This window comes from Gymnoscopelus microlampas, assembly GCF_963454915.1.
Source record: "Gymnoscopelus microlampas genome assembly, chromosome: 6".
Taxonomy (NCBI): Eukaryota; Metazoa; Chordata; class Actinopteri; order Myctophiformes; family Myctophidae; genus Gymnoscopelus; species Gymnoscopelus microlampas.
Genome location: NC_139943.1, coordinates 37876712 through 37894575, shown reverse-complemented (window position 1 = coordinate 37894575; position 17864 = coordinate 37876712). Strand labels below are relative to the sequence as shown.

The 17864-nt window shown below is 41.2% G+C and overlaps 1 protein-coding gene across 3 annotated transcripts in view; it reads right to left on the bottom strand.

The window, feature by feature from the left end:
- The window catches only part of ppfibp1b (PPFIA binding protein 1b), a 32306-nt gene extending 17081 nt beyond the window's left edge, over positions 1-15225 (bottom strand). For 2 of the 3 annotated variants that reach the window (XM_084060143.1, XM_084060144.1), the window contains exons 1-9: positions 15083-15225; positions 7400-7481; positions 6311-6516; positions 4058-4150; positions 3795-3908; positions 3370-3501; positions 1962-2054; positions 714-831; positions 262-306 (exon numbers count right to left, since the gene is read on the bottom strand). In XM_084060143.1, coding sequence (XP_083916269.1) covers positions 262-306; positions 714-831; positions 1962-2054; positions 3370-3501; positions 3795-3908; positions 4058-4150; positions 6311-6516; positions 7400-7463 — 865 coding nt within the window. In that variant the 5' untranslated portion in view covers positions 7464-7481; positions 15083-15225. The remainder of the gene's footprint in view (positions 1-261; positions 307-713; positions 832-1961; positions 2055-3369; positions 3502-3794; positions 3909-4057; positions 4151-6310; positions 6517-7399; positions 7482-15082) is intronic. The other variant, XM_084060145.1, reaches the window with a different exon arrangement.
- Positions 15226-17864: the final 2639 nt, after the last annotated feature.

Sequence of the window (17864 nt, the reverse complement as noted above, 5' to 3'; positions counted from 1 at the left end):
AATGCCTAATTTATACTTTGTCACACAACAGCAATGCTTGCCAAAAATAACTGATTTTCCTGACCAAGTATAAATTAGGCTTAACAGCGGCACTGTTTTTAACGTGAGGTGGAGTGCTGGGCCTCCGTAGACAGTCAGTTATTAGCACTCCAATGGGTTATAATGGACAAGCAGGGGTTCAGGTGGCTCATGCCCAAACATGCAGACAGGGGAGAGATGATGAGGTGCAACAATAAACGCAGGCATTAAAACCGCCCTTACGTTTCTCTTTCAGCCTCTTTTTAAGAGTTTCATCTGGATGAGAGACTAAACAGGACAGAGGAGTTATGAAACAAAAAACTGGTGGCAGGTTTCTGGAGGATTGCCCACCAGTCTGTTTTGATCATTAATACAAAAATATTCATTCACTATCTTTAACCACTCAAACCCTATGTACTTCATTGACATGAGCCCCCCATGGGTCTATCCTAGGCCCCATAACTGTTTCCTCTACACCAATTATTTTGGGCAAAAATCGCCAATCTACAATCTCACAACACATTGTGCTTCGATGTGTTGTGACCTTGTAGATCTGCCATTTTCGCTGTCCTAGAATAGGGACGCTAGGGTTCAAGTGGTTAAGTCTTCTAATTTACTTTCGTGAAAATACATTGAGTGCAAGTGCTGTTTTTTTTTCTTATTCCCTCAAGCAAAGACACCTCTGCTAAGCCCACCTCTCTCTGTGCCGTCTGTACTGCTGGAGGTAAGGGCTTTGAAGCACGTCTCGTCCTGTAGTCTCCTCAACTCTCCGTCCCTGCCCTCCAGCTGCCTTCTCAGCATGGCCAGCTCCTCCTGTTAAACACAGGACACAGAAAACATCAGGCCCGATGCAAGCAACCCCCAACCCCACTCCCACTCCCACACACTCAATCATTCACCACTACAAACAAACCACAACACAAACATTTGACGGATGCTGACGTGGCAGCGCGTGGTCTGGTCACACCTGCCCTGTTTGGGATGGGTGTGGGGCAGGGATGGGTCAGTGCTGATATCTGGGAGAGGGTTGACGTATCACAAGAGCCATTATGCAATACACAGTGCACGGTTAAGGGACCGGGATGCGATCAAGCATGGGGACATTCAAAATAAAACAAGTTTAAGACAGATTTCTTATAAAACAAGAGAAAATAAATTCTTCATCCGTAGGACAAGTGAAACAAAAAGGAGATACAGCAAAACACACTGAACTGAACTCTTGCCAAAAGGGGGCAGAAAAAACCCAAATTAAAGCATACCTGTGGTTTGAAGGATGGAGCCCAAAGGAAGTGGCATTTTTTAGCACACTTGATTTTTTCTTTTGACTCAACCCCAAAATAAAACATAGACTGATTTCATTTACATTTTTACAAAAGTGACATTTAATATTTCCTTCTAGGGGTGAAAAGGCAATGAAAGAAAAACAACAAAAAACAGACACTGCACACCAGTTTTTAACATTCCTTTGAAAAAAGAAAATGGGGACAAAAACAGGAGCCAAGGTGGAAAGACTAACAAAAAAAGAAAAGTAAGGCAAGCACAACAGGAACCCTGAGGGAAGCCAACCTTCATAGCTTGGAGTTTGTGCTCCTTCCTCTGTTTCTCATACTGCATCTGGCCCATTTTGATTTTCAGACTAGAAAGCTTAGCCATTACAGACTAGCAGTAGAGAGATCAACCAGAGAAGAGAGAGAAAATAGAGATGTGACAAGTGATGGTTACGAGACGACGATGAGATAGAGGGAAACCTGAGACTCAAGTCAAAGAGAAAAAAAGAAAATAGAAAAACAGACCACATTCCTGAACCATTTCAGGATAACAAAAAGGAAATTAGAACTGACTGGAAAGTAACAATGAATACTTTCTTCATTATGACTATGGTGATTTTATTTAGAGAGCACTGCATGAAATCTGGCAACATGAACCACTGTATGACAACTCACCTTTGTAGATTTGAGTTTCTTTTCATACTGTAATCTTTCACTGTCCATCTCTGTCAGTCTGTACCGTAGTTCATTAATTTCAAGAATCAGGTCCTGAAAGCAGACAGACTGTATCACAGAGAGACACTGGGACGACAAAATGCAGCACAGAAATTTGTCGTAAAACACGACGAAAGATACTGAAATATAGCCACATTAGCCAGCCTACACATATTCAGTAAAAACACTACACATCAACATGGATTTAATCAACAGCAGTTCTCATCAGTCTGTAGGCCTACCATCTACACTTTTTAAGAGGCATTGAAGATGTTATTCAAACAGGCCAGAGAGGGCATGGGTGTTTCCACTGGCATCTTTCTTTACCACTTCACCATCGACCGGCACCACACCATGTTCATCTAATTTCATTGAGGATGTTTCTATTTTGAATGAGATTGATTGAGTGAACTCCTTGGATTATCCAAGGACTAAATACAACCTTACAGCTAGAGGAGCATGGCTATAAAATCAGTATTATTTGCTTGTAAATTAAGCAAACCCGAGGCAACCTATACTGCACATGTTGAGTTATGCAGAGGATCTGAAAGCTACTCTATAAAAAGTAATTTCCATAACCTTCAAGAACATTATAACTACAAATCCATGACTGATAAACTAAGAACCACATCGTAGCTTTGAAAAACAATGGCAGTGACTTAAAAACAGTATTTTGGTGTCCTCTGGAAGGACCGCTTTCCTTGGACACGAGAATTCCCGAAGCAGCTGTACAGATCAGATGAGATGAAGGGAAGCTGCTGGTGGATGGGGGTGGAGGGATGTGGAGGGAGCGCTCAGCGTGCCCTGAGGCACGGACAGCAGCCCGTTGTTCCAGGGGACTGGGACACACGGCTGCGCTGCTACAACAACAATGATGTGTTTGAAAGCTGCCCAAGTGCTCTGCACGCTTCATCTGGCTCAGGAAATCTCTACACAAGAGATTGACATCTCTTCTTTACAGTTCTCTTTTATTTTTTGCATGGAAACTATTCAAACTCGCCATAGTTAATTTAAGAAAAAAAATGCAATCTCATAATTATTATCAAAAACAAACAAGCCAGTGGATTTTATGCACCACAGCTGTTCATCGCATCCTGCAAAACAAACAGTGAAGTCATACACACACACTAGCTATCCCACCAGAGGCTGACATTTCCTTGAAATCCTACAATCACTTTTCTCATTCAACACACAGCTGCTTTGAAACACATGATGGCACAAGGCTTCCCTCCTCCACACAGGTGCACGGCCAAAATAATGTGTTTTGGTGTGTGTGTGTGTGTGTGGGGGGAGGGGACTGTGTGTTTAGCAAGACAACGGGGAAACCTAAAGAGACAATGAAAATTCCTAAGGATTTAGCACAGCATACCTCACTGTCCCTGAACCTGTCATCAAAGTCCACTCTGTCCTTCTCTATGGTATTGAGCTTCAGCTTCAGGTTGGACACCTCAGATATCAGCTCCATCTTCTGGGTCTCTAAAGCTGACCTGCATAACAGTTCCTGCAGTGGTACAGACAATGTACAGCGTTTCAAAATCAATTACGACTCACTACTTGACATTACTGTCGACTATTTTACCAAACATAGTGCAGTTCAACTTGTAGAGACTTCATACATGCTTGAGGTAGTGATCCAACACACAAAATGTTATTGTGCCATTATGTTTTGTTAAAGTTAACACAGTCAGATTGATTTGAATAGTCTGAAAAGAATGGTTTGTGAATTAAATGTATATACTCCTGAGTGTAAAATGAACACTCAGGATTTTACAGTGTACAGTAACAGTACATTACCTGTTGCAGCATCTCCTCAGTGGCATTGAGTTTCTCCCTGTGCTCCTCCAGACACATGTCCAGGTCCCTGATCTTCTCCCCCTGAGCATCCACCTGGTCTGTAAGGACGCTCACCTGCATAGCACCAAAACCTCATTATTATCTTTTCACACAAGTTAAATGTAGTTTTTTTATGTATAGTAAAATGAGGTGGTTGTCTTTCCCAGTGGTAGTGAAGTCTCAAAGACAAATAGGAGACTGCTGAAGAATCACGCTATGGGTACCTGAAGCACCAGTGATTCTTTATCACTCTCTAGTCGGGAGAGTCTTTCCTGGTAGTGGTGGTCTCCCCCGCTCAGCGAGAGGTGCCCGTTGGACTACAGGGAAAAAAGAGAAGAATTAAAGAATGTTAAACAATATTGGTCCACAGTCTGCTTGGATGGGGTATGGCATGATTGTGGAAGGGTCACTAGTGGCAAAGGAGCCAAGCTGCATGTTTCAGTCAATAATAATTCCTGAGGGATCTCCAGAAATCAGTCAATTCCTTAACGTTTCACTGAAGAAGAAGAAGCCTTATAGTAATCCTACATGAAAGCCTTCCCATGATGGTATGACTGATTTATTCTCCACCAGCAGCACCGTACATGGCTGAAAAGGCAGCCTGCTTACAGAGTGCTGTGCACATTACACATAAACTCTGGCATTTGCCTGGCAGTCAGCCCATTGTTCTCCCAGACAGCATGCTGGTTCCCAGGACATGAGTGTGTTTCTCAGAGCACCCTTGCAGTGACATTGAAAACACCTGCAATTCGTCTCTCATTCCCAGGCCGCTCAGCAGAGAATACCAGTGATGTTTTTGCTTAGCAAACAAAATGGTTGCCTACTCGGAAGTAATATTTGGCACTGCCCTTCTTCTGCACTTGTTGGGTTGCAATGTGGTATTGTGAGTGGGCTAAATCGAGAAGCAAGCCAGATGTGCTAAAGCTTGTTTGCATTCCGAGCACATTCTCCCCTATCATCACAGAGAAACTTATTTCACCAAACGCTGTTGTCTGCTTGCAAAACTGTACTGCAATCCAACAGTGGGACAGTATCATTTCTGCACTAATAGACAATCCTGCAGTCTGCCACAAGCCATATTTGAGAAATCTCATCATGACACTGGTAAACACCTTTAATCCTCATGTTGTTGCAAACTATTTCCAGAATTCTAAGCAAGGATATCGTGAGTCATGCAAGGATGGCAAGCAAAGTCTTAGTCCTAACTGGTCATAAAAGTGACAAGAATTTTGCCATCAGGGACCGTAGTCTTTGAAATCAAGCAAACCAGCAAAATCAATATGATCTGATGAATCTCTTCTGTTTAAAATAATATATATTTTTGGGGCATTTTCCAAAAGTGGAAAGACACAGGAAATGGCTGGAGAGAGAGATGAGGAAGGACATGCAGCAAAGGGCCTCAGGTCAAATTTGAACCCGGGCCAGCTGCGCAAGGACTGAGCCTTAATGGTATGTGCTCTACCAGGTGAACCACCGGGAGCAATCTCTTCAAAAAAAGTTTTAAACAGATTTTATGTGATATTTCTGTCTTTCATCCTATTACTTTTTCCAGTATACATTTTGTAATTCTCAAATTTGAAGTTTGATAAGTGCTGTAAAATATTATTTACATTTGTATAGTTATTATTATATATTATTAATACCATTGTAAATGTCATGGATAAGTGTTCACATCTCATTCACTACATATGCCGTTTCACAGGTTCCAACAGGGGAAGTTGTTACCAAATAAAGGGAAATCCACCACATGCAAAGTAATTCTACATTTAGAGAGCAAACAAGTCCTCTAAATCCCCACGCAACAACACAAGCTCCCTATATTTACACATTACACAGAGGAAAACAACAGTAATGTGACAAATTAACAATACTCTGAAGGTGAAACGTTATGAAACAGGAAAAGGCAGCTAAAACTATACACTAAATTAACAGAGAACATCATAACAATAAATAATATTCCTCCCAGACACATTATTCATATAGCCTTTGGCTGATATTGTTAACACAAGATCAATCAGCTACTATATCAGATCTGTTCAATTTCATTTGCAGTCTGTTGTCTTGCTTGATCTCATCCCAATGTTATATTATGACATGCATGTGTTTTTCTTATTGTTTTCTGTGAGTTGTCACTGCTGTTGTATCCTACTGGCTAACCCTGCCAGACTGCCAGTGAGGAGTACCCACCAGGAGGACGTAGAGCCTCTGTCTGACTCCTCTCGCCCAACACTCCCTACTGACAGGTGCCGCCCCAGCCCGTAGGAGTATGCAGTGACAAATATCACCCTCGCTGCCCAGCTTCTCTTCCCGAACGGTCCAATTGTGTTCATATAGACGCTTGACAAAGCTGGTTGCAATGCGGTGTATTCAAACCCCTTGACCCCGTGGCGTTGGGCAGGTACTTTACCACTGTGGCATCCGAGCACATGACATGCATGTGTTAAATCTCTATCAGCGTGAGTGTTTGTTTTTCTCACCAGGTGGCCCTGCAGCCATTCCACCAGGCTATCAGCAGTGGAGTCTGGGATTTGGCAACGTAGACCTTCTCTCTCATCTGTGTCCATCACCTCCAGAACACTCCTCAGGTCCTCTAGAAGGTGAAGTGCCCGCAGGCTCCCCATGAAGGGAGAGGTGGGCGACTGGCAGTCAAACAGACCATTGGAGTAGTCCAGAGCCTTGGAACCTGACAGTAAGAAGGACAACAGGTGGAGGGTGAGGCACAGGAATGAGAGTGAGACCCAGTGGATTGATCCACTTCATCATACAGTAACATCACAACACACTGTGAGATTGTAGATTGTCATACGACAATGTGCACACTGTGGTACAGTTAAAAAAGTTAAAAAACACTAGCTGGTGTGTTGGCTTCATGTCCATATTCACACGGAAGCCATTTTGCCCTTACATAGAATAACGGTAAATTAACCACTTAACCCCTATATACTTTGTGTTTTTTTTTTATTCAGATAGTGTTACATTATGAGAGACAGAGAGATGGGAAAGGACATGCCTCAGGTCGTATTCGAACCCGGGCCGGTTGCCTAAGGACTGAGCCTTAATAGCATGCACCCCGGGCCCTATATACTATGTTGACTGGTGTCCCCAAGTATACTAGGCTCCCTACGTTTTTCCTCTATACCAATTCTCTTCACTGAAAATAGCAGATTTACAAGCTCACAACGCTGACGTTGTGAGCACAACACAAGTGAATAATCCTACAAATTTAACACAGCGCTTTGAATAGGAGTCAGTTGGCCACATGGCCACAAGCCACAGAGCCTAAATGAGGACAGAGTAAATGCTAAAGCCTATCCAAACGTGGACCTCGGGACATCATGTCATCTGACGGCTGATTAAAATGTCAGGTCTGTGATAGACAGTCAAAGACAAATACCATTACCCTGGGTCCAGTTGATGCAGACTCTAGTGCTTGCTTCAACACAATCTGAACTTTTTTACTTAGATAGACAACATAAGCTGAAATCGGCACAGTAACATCCTCAGTGTTAATTTGTAGTGTTAAGTTATCCAATCAGATCCATTTGGTTATATTTTGTAACCTTTACCTGCTATAATGCCATCCATCTGCTCCAGGGCAGCTGCCAACATGTCACTGGCATCGGACATCATCTTGAATCACTGAGTCACCTGGGATGGCAGAGGGCAAAGAAAGAAATGAATCACAAGACTTTTAGCTGCATAAATATTTATTTTATATGCTTCTCAAACTCAAGTTCGGGACAACTTGTCCCTAACATGATGATTTCTTTTTTTTACAATTATATCGTGAAAATCGGCAATTAATTCAAACAACTTTTTGGTCAGCAGTTGCACCTTGCCCACATCCCCTCACTGTTACACAAGGGTTAATAATCATAACATGCAATGTCTTTGTTTAAAATGAGTTTAGGGCTGGGGGTGTGGGTGGGAGAGGGTGAGCAAGCTAACTCTATCCATATGTGTGTGTTTGTTTTGTGTATTTGTATTGTATGTAATGTTTTACTTATGTGTATAGGACCCCCTCTAAAATGAGATGCTGCATATCAATACATTCTGACCAAATTCTGACTGTACAGCCTATCTCCCATCCATCAGGCTCACAGAGGCACAATAAAACCACATTTCTACCTACATTACAAACCATTTACCACAGGCATTAAGAAAATTACATCTTTTGACACCAATAATAATACAATAAAATAATCATGATTCATTTAATAGGTCAAGGAGCAGTGTGCAAATAGAATAAAAACAGCCTCTAGTTCATGGAGGTGCTTATGGGTGATGATGTGTAACATAATTATGTCAAGAGTGAACAAAAGACCTTGGCAAATGTTGGGAGAGTAATTTTTATAATATACTGTATCCCATCACTTTGCCTCTCATCTGCATTAGTCTGTTAGAACTCCAATGCAGGGCTACACTATGCTGTGGCAAAGACACTGGGAATTAAACATTTGAATTTATAAAAAGCTCACAGTTTATTTTGTGTTTCCTATTTAATTGACTAAACATGCACAAATCCTGCCACCTGTATTTTGCTATATTTGTTGTTGTGGGTATACTAGTATCAAGGGCAAGGCCCAAAGTAGAACCAAAGACAGAAAACAAGGTCATGCAACAAAAAGGAAATAACACCAAGATTGTTATGACTTCAAACCGTGACAGCCCGGTGCACTGATAATCAAAGTTTAGACTGCTGACTCACTAGGGATGGTCTGACTGTCTCATATAGCTTAGGTATCAGGAATGGTCTGACTGTAGTATGTCTCATATAGCCAAGGTATCAGGAATGTGAGTAGTGGGCCGACATTCCTTAATATGCTTTCTTCACGGTGACACAGGAACACCCTTGCATAATCAGATTAAGCACTGTGCTAAAGAATAACTCTTAAAATACTACCCAGAGCAGCAGAATTCATTTCGGCTGAGTGCAGCTTTTGACAAATAAGTGAGCAGTATTGTTACTGATAAGCCTGTCATTTCAAAAGGCTCTCCACCCAAGAATTAGGCCACCACTGCAAAGCATTAGTAGTCGTTTGTGCCTAAAAACAGTGTCAAGTAAGATAGCATCCTTGGACTCGTATTGCTATTGATTGTAAAACTAGGTGAAATGGATATTGTAACTGCAAGCAACATGCAAAGTGGCATCAAAAACTGCTCATGTTTTTATTTTAACTGCATGCCCATTCATATTTCTTGCTGTGTATGGAATTAAAAATCAATGTGCTCAAAAAACAATATAGCAAAAGAGTTGAACCATTCAAGACACCATCACATGTAAAATCTGGTTATGAGATCTGACAACGACAACACATTGGCCAAGACCCAGTTTGTCCTCAGACATTCTCTGGTGTCCTCTTTCAGACTTGGATCATTGGACAACACATTTTGGAATATCAATTAGGCCATTTACCTCAAGTATTGGCACAATGTTGGCTAACAGCAGATAGGACACTGCATGCTCTGTTGGGAGTTGAGTGAAGATCCATTTTAGTGGCCCAACTCTGGACATCAGCCCAAACAACACAGCAATGCCTTTCTCTAAGAGAGTCTAATCAAAAGACTGTGTTGTATATTCATCATAGTAAGCACAAATCCGCCCGCCCGCAAACACACACACACACACACACACACACACACACACACACACACACACACACACACACACACACACACACACACACACACACACACACACACACACACACACACACACACACACACACACAGTGTGGTAGACTTCTTTTCAGCCGGAATATGACACATTGAAGTCTCCAGTCAGAAGAAAACTAATCTCTCTACCATTCATATTGAAGTTGCCTGGTAAGAATTGAATCACTCGCTCATATTGCTAGCTGAATGACAAACAAAAAAAAATGTTTATTGGCCATGCAAGGAATTTAACAAAGAAAATAAGAAATAAAATACGACACACACACACACACACACACACACACACACACACACACACACACACACACACACACACACACACACACACACACACACACACACACACACACACACACACACACACACACACACACACACACACACACACACACACACACACACACACCTCTAATCAGCTACCTCACATCCTGGGAGGGTGCAACACTGGAACATGCAACATGGCATCATTTTATGGAAACCAAACCACCCACCCACCTAGCACTGTCATTTCAGCATTCCTGTGGTCAGACCCTCCATTATTTGGAAAGTAAGCATCCATGAAAACATCAGGATTTTCACAGCTCACAGCAGGATGCAACAAGATGAGGCCCAGTGTGCACAGTTGTTCCATGGTAAAGGCATACAAATTCAGATAGCCAATGGAAACAAGCTGCTCAAAGCTATCTACTGAGCTCCGACTGGCATTTTCAAAGAAGTGTACAAAATTACAGCGCCTAGCTAGCTACCTAAGATAAGACACATCTCAAACATGTTTCATCAGGAGATGTATGCCCATACTGTACATAAGCAAATCTGAAGATCCAGTTAACTTAGCCAGAACCACCGATCCGACAGCTATGCCCATATACGGTAGGGGTATATGGGCATAAATTGACATCAGGGATCTCCATATGGGCATAAAAGGGACAAGGACAGACAGATACAGAGATCTACATGGGCATAAAACGGACACAGACATACAAGGCAGGTACTCTGACAATGTGTGCAACAGGTATAGGTATTATTTATGTAAATAAAATTAGTTTACAGGGACAATTGTTGTTTGGTTAATTTAAACACCAGTATTTTCAGGACACAATTGTTCGGTATTATCTTTGACTCAGGTGCTACTAAGCAGTTGGTACTTGTAATAGTAAATTCAGGTTCTCACTAATATAGTATTTATCCCTATAATAACTACTACTACTACTACTATATCCCTATATACTATATATATATATCCCTATGTTGTGCCCACTGTCAGAGTACCCGTCTGTCTGTCCGTCCGTCCGATATGTGTGGGAAAGACTTACTCACATTTATGGATGAACTTAGGCCGATGCCCGTTGAGAATGCATTCCCCTTTCAATTACGCAATACTGGTTGTACCCGCTTATGGATGCAAATGATCGATGAATTCATTAATCGATAGTTGATTCACTTTATCGATTGAGCATCGATTAAGTGCGATTCTCCTGAGAAGTATACCCAAGGCTTATATTATATATACTGTATACAGGTATATGCATTATGCATACCGTATAACAAGCAGGTATCACAGACAGTGTTTGGATCACGATCACACTAGAAGGAAAGCCTGCAAGCCAAGGCCTGCCTTAAAGTCCTGATTCAGCACAACTCTCAGACAGATAGTCAAGTCAAATAGGGGTAAGGTTAACACATGGCATTGAGCAAACACACTTCAAACAGATACGTGCCCTGACCAGATGTTGCCTCTCAGAAACCTGCTATCCGCTTGTCCACTCAGCAGCACCAACAAAGTGTAGAAACTGTGTCAGAACACTTGATGGCTATAATTGTATTACTATCTGATTGTTTGCCATGGTTAATGTACCATGGGTCAGTTACTGTACAGTACACCATATGAATGGTAGTACAGCAACATGCATTTTACATCACACGCCTAGTCTACAATACATTTCTAATGCTATGTTTACATGTCTCTAACCTTGCCATGCCTCAATGGTATGTTTACTATGTTAGTAACGTGTGAATAAACAACAGACAAAAGACCCAGCTAAATGAGCTCCCTTTGCCCTGCTAACAACACACATACTTGTATGTGTATCATGCAAAGCTGCCGCAGTAAAGTTCCCTCAATGTAAAAGAAACAAAGAAAAGAAAACATCTGCCAGGACCTGACTGACAGAACATCTATTTTCCACATCAATTTGTTTGGTAACATGGATATCAACAACAGGAGAGTTGGCCTGGCAGGCCTGTTTTGTACCAGCCGCAGGTACAAGCTGCAATCACAGAGGAGATCTCAACAGGAGAACTCAAGCAGGCATCATTCTCATTGTGTCTCTTTCTATACGCACCACTTACAGCAGCCATAAGAGAGAGGGTCATTGTTCAATCTGCCAGGGTATTTCAATAGAGGATCATGTGAAGAGAGAAAAAAAGAATGTCTAGAGAGAATGCATTGCCACACTACAGAAAATTCCATTTGAATAAACACCTGCCCGGATACTCTTTTGAGCCCCCCCCCCCCAGCACAGCACAACAAAACCAAATCCTCATTCAAAAACAGGCTTGCCCTTTAGAGAAAGCAGGCGTAAAACTCACAGAGGCATGCAGAGAGTGGTGAGGGCGATGGGGAAGAGCAGAACTCCCTAATGGCTTTGCAAATCCATCAGTTGTAAACCCTTCAGGCAAGGGGGGGAGCAATGAAACCTATCCTGACCGGTCTCCAGCTTAAGACTGCTGGACTACTCCCGGGCCGGCATACAAACTCTTGTTCCTCCCTCTGCCCATAACTGACTGATAGAAAACCCTGCTCTGGCACACGAAGGGAGAAAAGTGGCTTCGGGGCCACTTGTCTCTGAAGAAAAGAAGCATTTATGGCAGCCATGCAACTACGCTGTTTCCAAGGGCTTGGAGAACCGCCCTGAGAGACGGGTTCCATTGGCAGTAAAAAGCTCTGGGAGTGAGGAATTTACAATGCTGGGCTGGCACAAACCCTAGTTTGCACTACTGTCTTCCACTAAAGAAGACAGCAATAGTGTTAATCGAGGCGACATGGAAATTAATCTAGCTCCTGAATACTTTCTGTGAACGAAAGCAAGTCAAGGGGCTGGAATCCGTGTCTAACCACATAATGACATTCTCTTGCTCATAATTCCATGTTTTGAGCCATCTAACGTCTTGACTAAATAATCTTTACTTTCATGCATCGTTTCCAAGACAGAACAGTCAGCCTGTTTGATCCATCTAATTCTGGCTTTGGTACGTAATGCTATTCCACTACAGACAAGGCATGTTCTATACTGAACACTGAGGGAAAGTTTGAACACTGGGGAAAAGTTTGAATGGCAAAATATAACAATGCCACGGTCATGACTTCTTAACTATGCATAGACAAATACCTCTCTTAATACCACCAGTGAATTGGTGACATCCAGACAATTCAATGTAACAAACATGAGTGCGTGCCAAAACTATCCATATTCAATTTAACAAACAGGTGAAAACAGAGGCTAAGGTCAACAGTTTTTCTGGTGTTAAGAGGTGGCATATGCCAATGAACAAAGTGCTTGAAACAAGTACAATATAAAACCCCAACACTAATACTGTAGAATTAGTTGTTAAAGTGTGTCCATGTTTAAAGATGCAGCTTGACGTGAATCCGTGTGGTTAGTGGGTTACGTCACCCTGTTGTCTCTTGGCAGCAAATACATTCGTGGCATTCACTAGCCGCCCGTGGGGCGCTGCTCTGAAATAACCTGCAGCTATTTCTAAACCTGTGTAAGGGCAAAATATTTTATTACAAATTTTATACCGCCCTAGGTACATGAAAAGGGAGACTGGTGTACAGCACACAAGGGGCATTCCTTCCCTTTATATATAGGCTGGTTTGTGGTCAAAAATATGAAATCCACAGGCATCTGTGTAGTGGTGGGTCGAGTATGTAAACAAACTGGGGTAAAGATACAAGCATTGAATTAATTAGTGTGATTTAAGACTCAAGCCTTTCTTCCTGTCAATATGCATAATCCACTAATCCTCTAATAACAATGTAAAATACCATATATTCTCAAGTTATACTATTATTTGTATCTCTAAACACTAAGCAGTTAATTATCTTTGACATTTTCCATCAAAACACAGCAATGAAATGCATGTGAAATGAATGTTGTTGTGAGGAGAGTAGGCTACCAAGCTTAGGAATTTCCCTCATAGCTGAAATAAATATGCCTCTTTGTACAGTATTACAGTGCACTACAGTATGAGTCTGTATCACTACAGAATAGCAATACACCACAAACAGTGCAATTCAAGAATTCAATTCAATCTGATTTGGTGAATTTTGCCAGGACAGAGATGGGGAAAAACAAAAAGAGCCAGATGGAACTGCCGATGAAACATGATTTGTTAATATGTGAGGAAGTGAGGAACAAACACCCAACCGCAAATCACAATCAATATTCTTATTGGTGAAGAAGAAACCTTTCCCCTATAATGAGTTTGACAGAACACAAATGCAACGCTGTCCTATAGCTGCCACTGTAATAGAACTTAACAATCTAAGGCGGTGGTTCTCAAAGTCCTGGGGTCCTTGAGTGGGTTCCAGGGGGTCCCCAGCTAAATGATGGATAGTTAGGAACCAAATGGACCCTGCGGCTGTGACTCTCTCTGAGAGTGTGCAAATGGAACCAAATGGACGCGTATTTGTACACTTTCAGAGTTATGGTTGTCCTTATGGTTGACCGTGGTCTAATGCAGAGGTTCTCAAAGTGGGGTCCGTCCGGGGACCCCCAGTACCCTATATGGATCAGCTATTTTCAACAAATCTTGACATTCTTTGAAAATGTTTGAATATTTTTGACATTTTTAACACTTGTATGTGTTCCTTATTGGCACATAATCTATTCAGATGGGGGTCCGTGGCCAAATACACATTAACTTAGGGGTCCTACGTACTCCTTGACATGAAAAAGTTTGAGAACCACTGATCTATTAAAGGAACCCGTGATGGTGGAGCATTGCATTGTTCCAGTGGCTCTTGGCCAGCAGAGCATCCGGTGGATGGTTGAACGGCTCATCTTTATCCACAGATAGATAACTACCCTGTGGGGCTGATGATGACGACGACAGCGGTTGCACCAAAGTAATAAAACGTAATACTAGCGATTCTTCAAAGACAACAAATCTGAGCAACTTTACTTTCTTTTTATAGTCTGGTCAACACCTAAACGTCAAACCAGGACTGAGTCAGACATTATCACTTCAAAGAAGCATACAAAAAGAAGCATACAAAGTAACTTTACTTAGCCTATTGTTGGTCTATGTGTGAAAAGACGTGACCTCAGGCAATGTAATGGTGAGTACCAAAATGCCAGGGCACAAACTGGGTTGTGGCAAAGCTTTCCCAGACTTTATATGGTATAAGCGAATATTAAACACAGTTTAAGATGTGACGTTAAATGTGATAACGTTACAACGTTGTAATTCACCACGAACAACTGTGTGAATCACAGCAGCCTCGCTTCGACAGTTACATTCGAATGTGGGAGGAAAATCTAAATCATGCTGAAGTATAACATACTCACCGACACTTCACTCCCACAAAAAAAATATCCCAAACTAATGTAACGTTGCAAAAACTAAATGACAAAAAAAAACACTGTTTCGTAAACTTGTCCAACTTCTAGAACGACTGCCCACGAGCCACCGTCCACATCCCTACGCCATGTCCAACTGTACTGACAGGGAAGTTGGAAAGTTGAGACGTCATCACTGGGATGGAACATCCCGCCCTGCTCCCTGCAGACTGCACTGCTCTGGGAAAACCACACAGTCCACGTCCCATAGCCTGGAGAGATGGTCGCAGACTTACTTGGTTTGCTGGCAAGTGGCAACTGGTTGGCAAGCAAATAATAGTAAACCGGCACTACAATTTGATAAATACGTTGAATACTGTAGTCCAATGGTTCTCAAACTTTTATATTTCAAGGTCTCTCCTTAACTCTGACAGTGTATAAATGGAACCAATAGTTACAGACGTGTAAGGGTCAATTTAGAACCCCCTAAAGGAACGAGTCCCTGGAATCCACTGCTGTAGTCACTATTTAGTAACATCTTGGAATTTGGAACTCTACTATGGACACTGACAGTGGCAACAACGATGACAATTGTAGGAGTTTTCATTCCCTTGATATCTTTCAGAAGGAAGCAGACAGACATCTACGCCACTTGTATAAAAACATGTAAACCACCAAAAAACTAACAAAAAAACATACACAAATAAATCTAGCCGTTGCCTGACAACCAACTTTAATAGCCAATCACATCGCGACCCATTCACCCTCCGAGCTATGGGATTTAGACGGCGGGATCCTCATTGTGAAAGAAAGGGCCCTTTGGGCAGAATCCTTTCTTCAGTGTCTGGGAAGTGCACGACATCAAGTGGTCTGTTTGAGTTCTAACACCTACAATCTCTACAGACATGCCACCGCAGTCGTGGAAAGTAACTAAGTACATTCACTCAAGTACTTAAGTACAATTTTTAGGTATTTTGTACTTCAGTGGAGTATTTCCAATTTTCAATACTTCTACTGCACTACATCTCTGAGGATTTTTGTTTGCTTTTACTCCACTACAATTATTTGAAAGCTTTAGTTACTAGTTACTTTTTAGATTTATATTTGTATTACTAAACATACACCACTTAAGGTCTATATATATTTTGGCTATTTGAAAACTTTTGGTACTTAAAATGTTATGCCAATACTTTTGCACTTTTACTCGAGTACAAAGTAGCCTACAGTTAGTTTTAATACAGGACGTAACAGAGTATTACACTGCAGTATTGATACTTTTACTTAAGTAAAATTAATTCAAAAATGTACAGCCTCTGGTAATTGATTTTGTTACTCAAATATGACAATTGGGAACGAATGGGCATTATAGTTTTATTTATAATTCATTGTTTAATAAGATTAAAGAGGTATATCAAATCACACAGACAATCAACAGTAGCCTAGGTCTCCAAAACTGTAGAGAAAAATAGCACAAACACCACATACATTGATTCATGAAATCCTTATCCATTGTTTACTTTGAACACAATTTGATTGATTGATTGAATACTTTATCAAGAGTTTGCAATTTGTACAGAGGTACGGTTTACAATTATTGTTAAAAGGATAACACAAAAAGTCCATGTTTCCATTGCAGTCCTATGTATTCAATTCATTAAGTCATTTAAAGACATACAATAATAAACAAGACAAATCAACACTAGTAGCAATGAACATAATATAGTAAACATGGGGGGGGGGGGGGGGGGCATTTCTGGAAAAAAATACCGAATTTGAAAGTTTGAATATGGCACCCTGGAACTTGAACCAGTGACCTTTGTATCCAGAAGGTGACGTACTAAGTGTGTCATGGCCTGGGGAAGATCATTTTGCACACCTTCTTACAAGATGATGTCACTTGTGTCAGACTGGGGTATTTCCATCTGTTTAAACTTAAACAAACATTCAAAATGTTGTTGAGAAAACAATGAAGGGGGGGGGGGGGGGGGCTTTAACTTCATATCATTCCTTATTAGTATTTATTTTAATTGTATTATGTTTTTATCTTATACTATCTTTTTTTTCTTTATCATATCATATCCAGTATTTTTGTAGTTATTGTGTTGCAGTTAGCACAGTCCTGCAGATTTAACAGATTTTGTATCTGTATGAGTAATGACAAATGCATCTTCTCTTGATTCTTGGGCTTGCTGGCATATGAATAGATTTGTCGGAATGGAACAATAGAATCTTTGTCGGATAGGTCTACTTTTTTGTCGGAATAGACCCATAGAATCAGGAACTAAATAGTTCAGTTTTTCTGTGTTGTGGGTGATATTACCATCTACTGTACCTGTAACATTTGGGAACTGTAGCTCTTATGCTTTCTGAGACCCAGATAGGCCTACTTTTACTGGAGAAGAAAGAATAATCAGATACAGTACACTAGGGTTCAAGCAGCTTCACTGCTTGGAGCCCTAACAAGAGAGACACATGTAATTTTACAATTTATTAACATTATGGTTTATTACTTAGGATGAAACTGTACACACCTAGACACAGAAAAAAGGGTTGATGTGTTGTGCTGGTGACTGGGTTGCTAAAAAAGCAGCGCTGCTCTAAAGAAGACCACAATTGTGACTGGTACATTAAAGAATACATAAAAGGAAAGGCAATGCTGTACAGCAGTGATTCTCAAAGTGGGGTTACAAGTCCTTTTGGTTCTATTTGTACACTCTCAGAGTTATAAGGGCATGTAGCCTAATGTATACCAAACTGGGGTCCTTGAAATTAAAAAGTTTGAGAATCACTG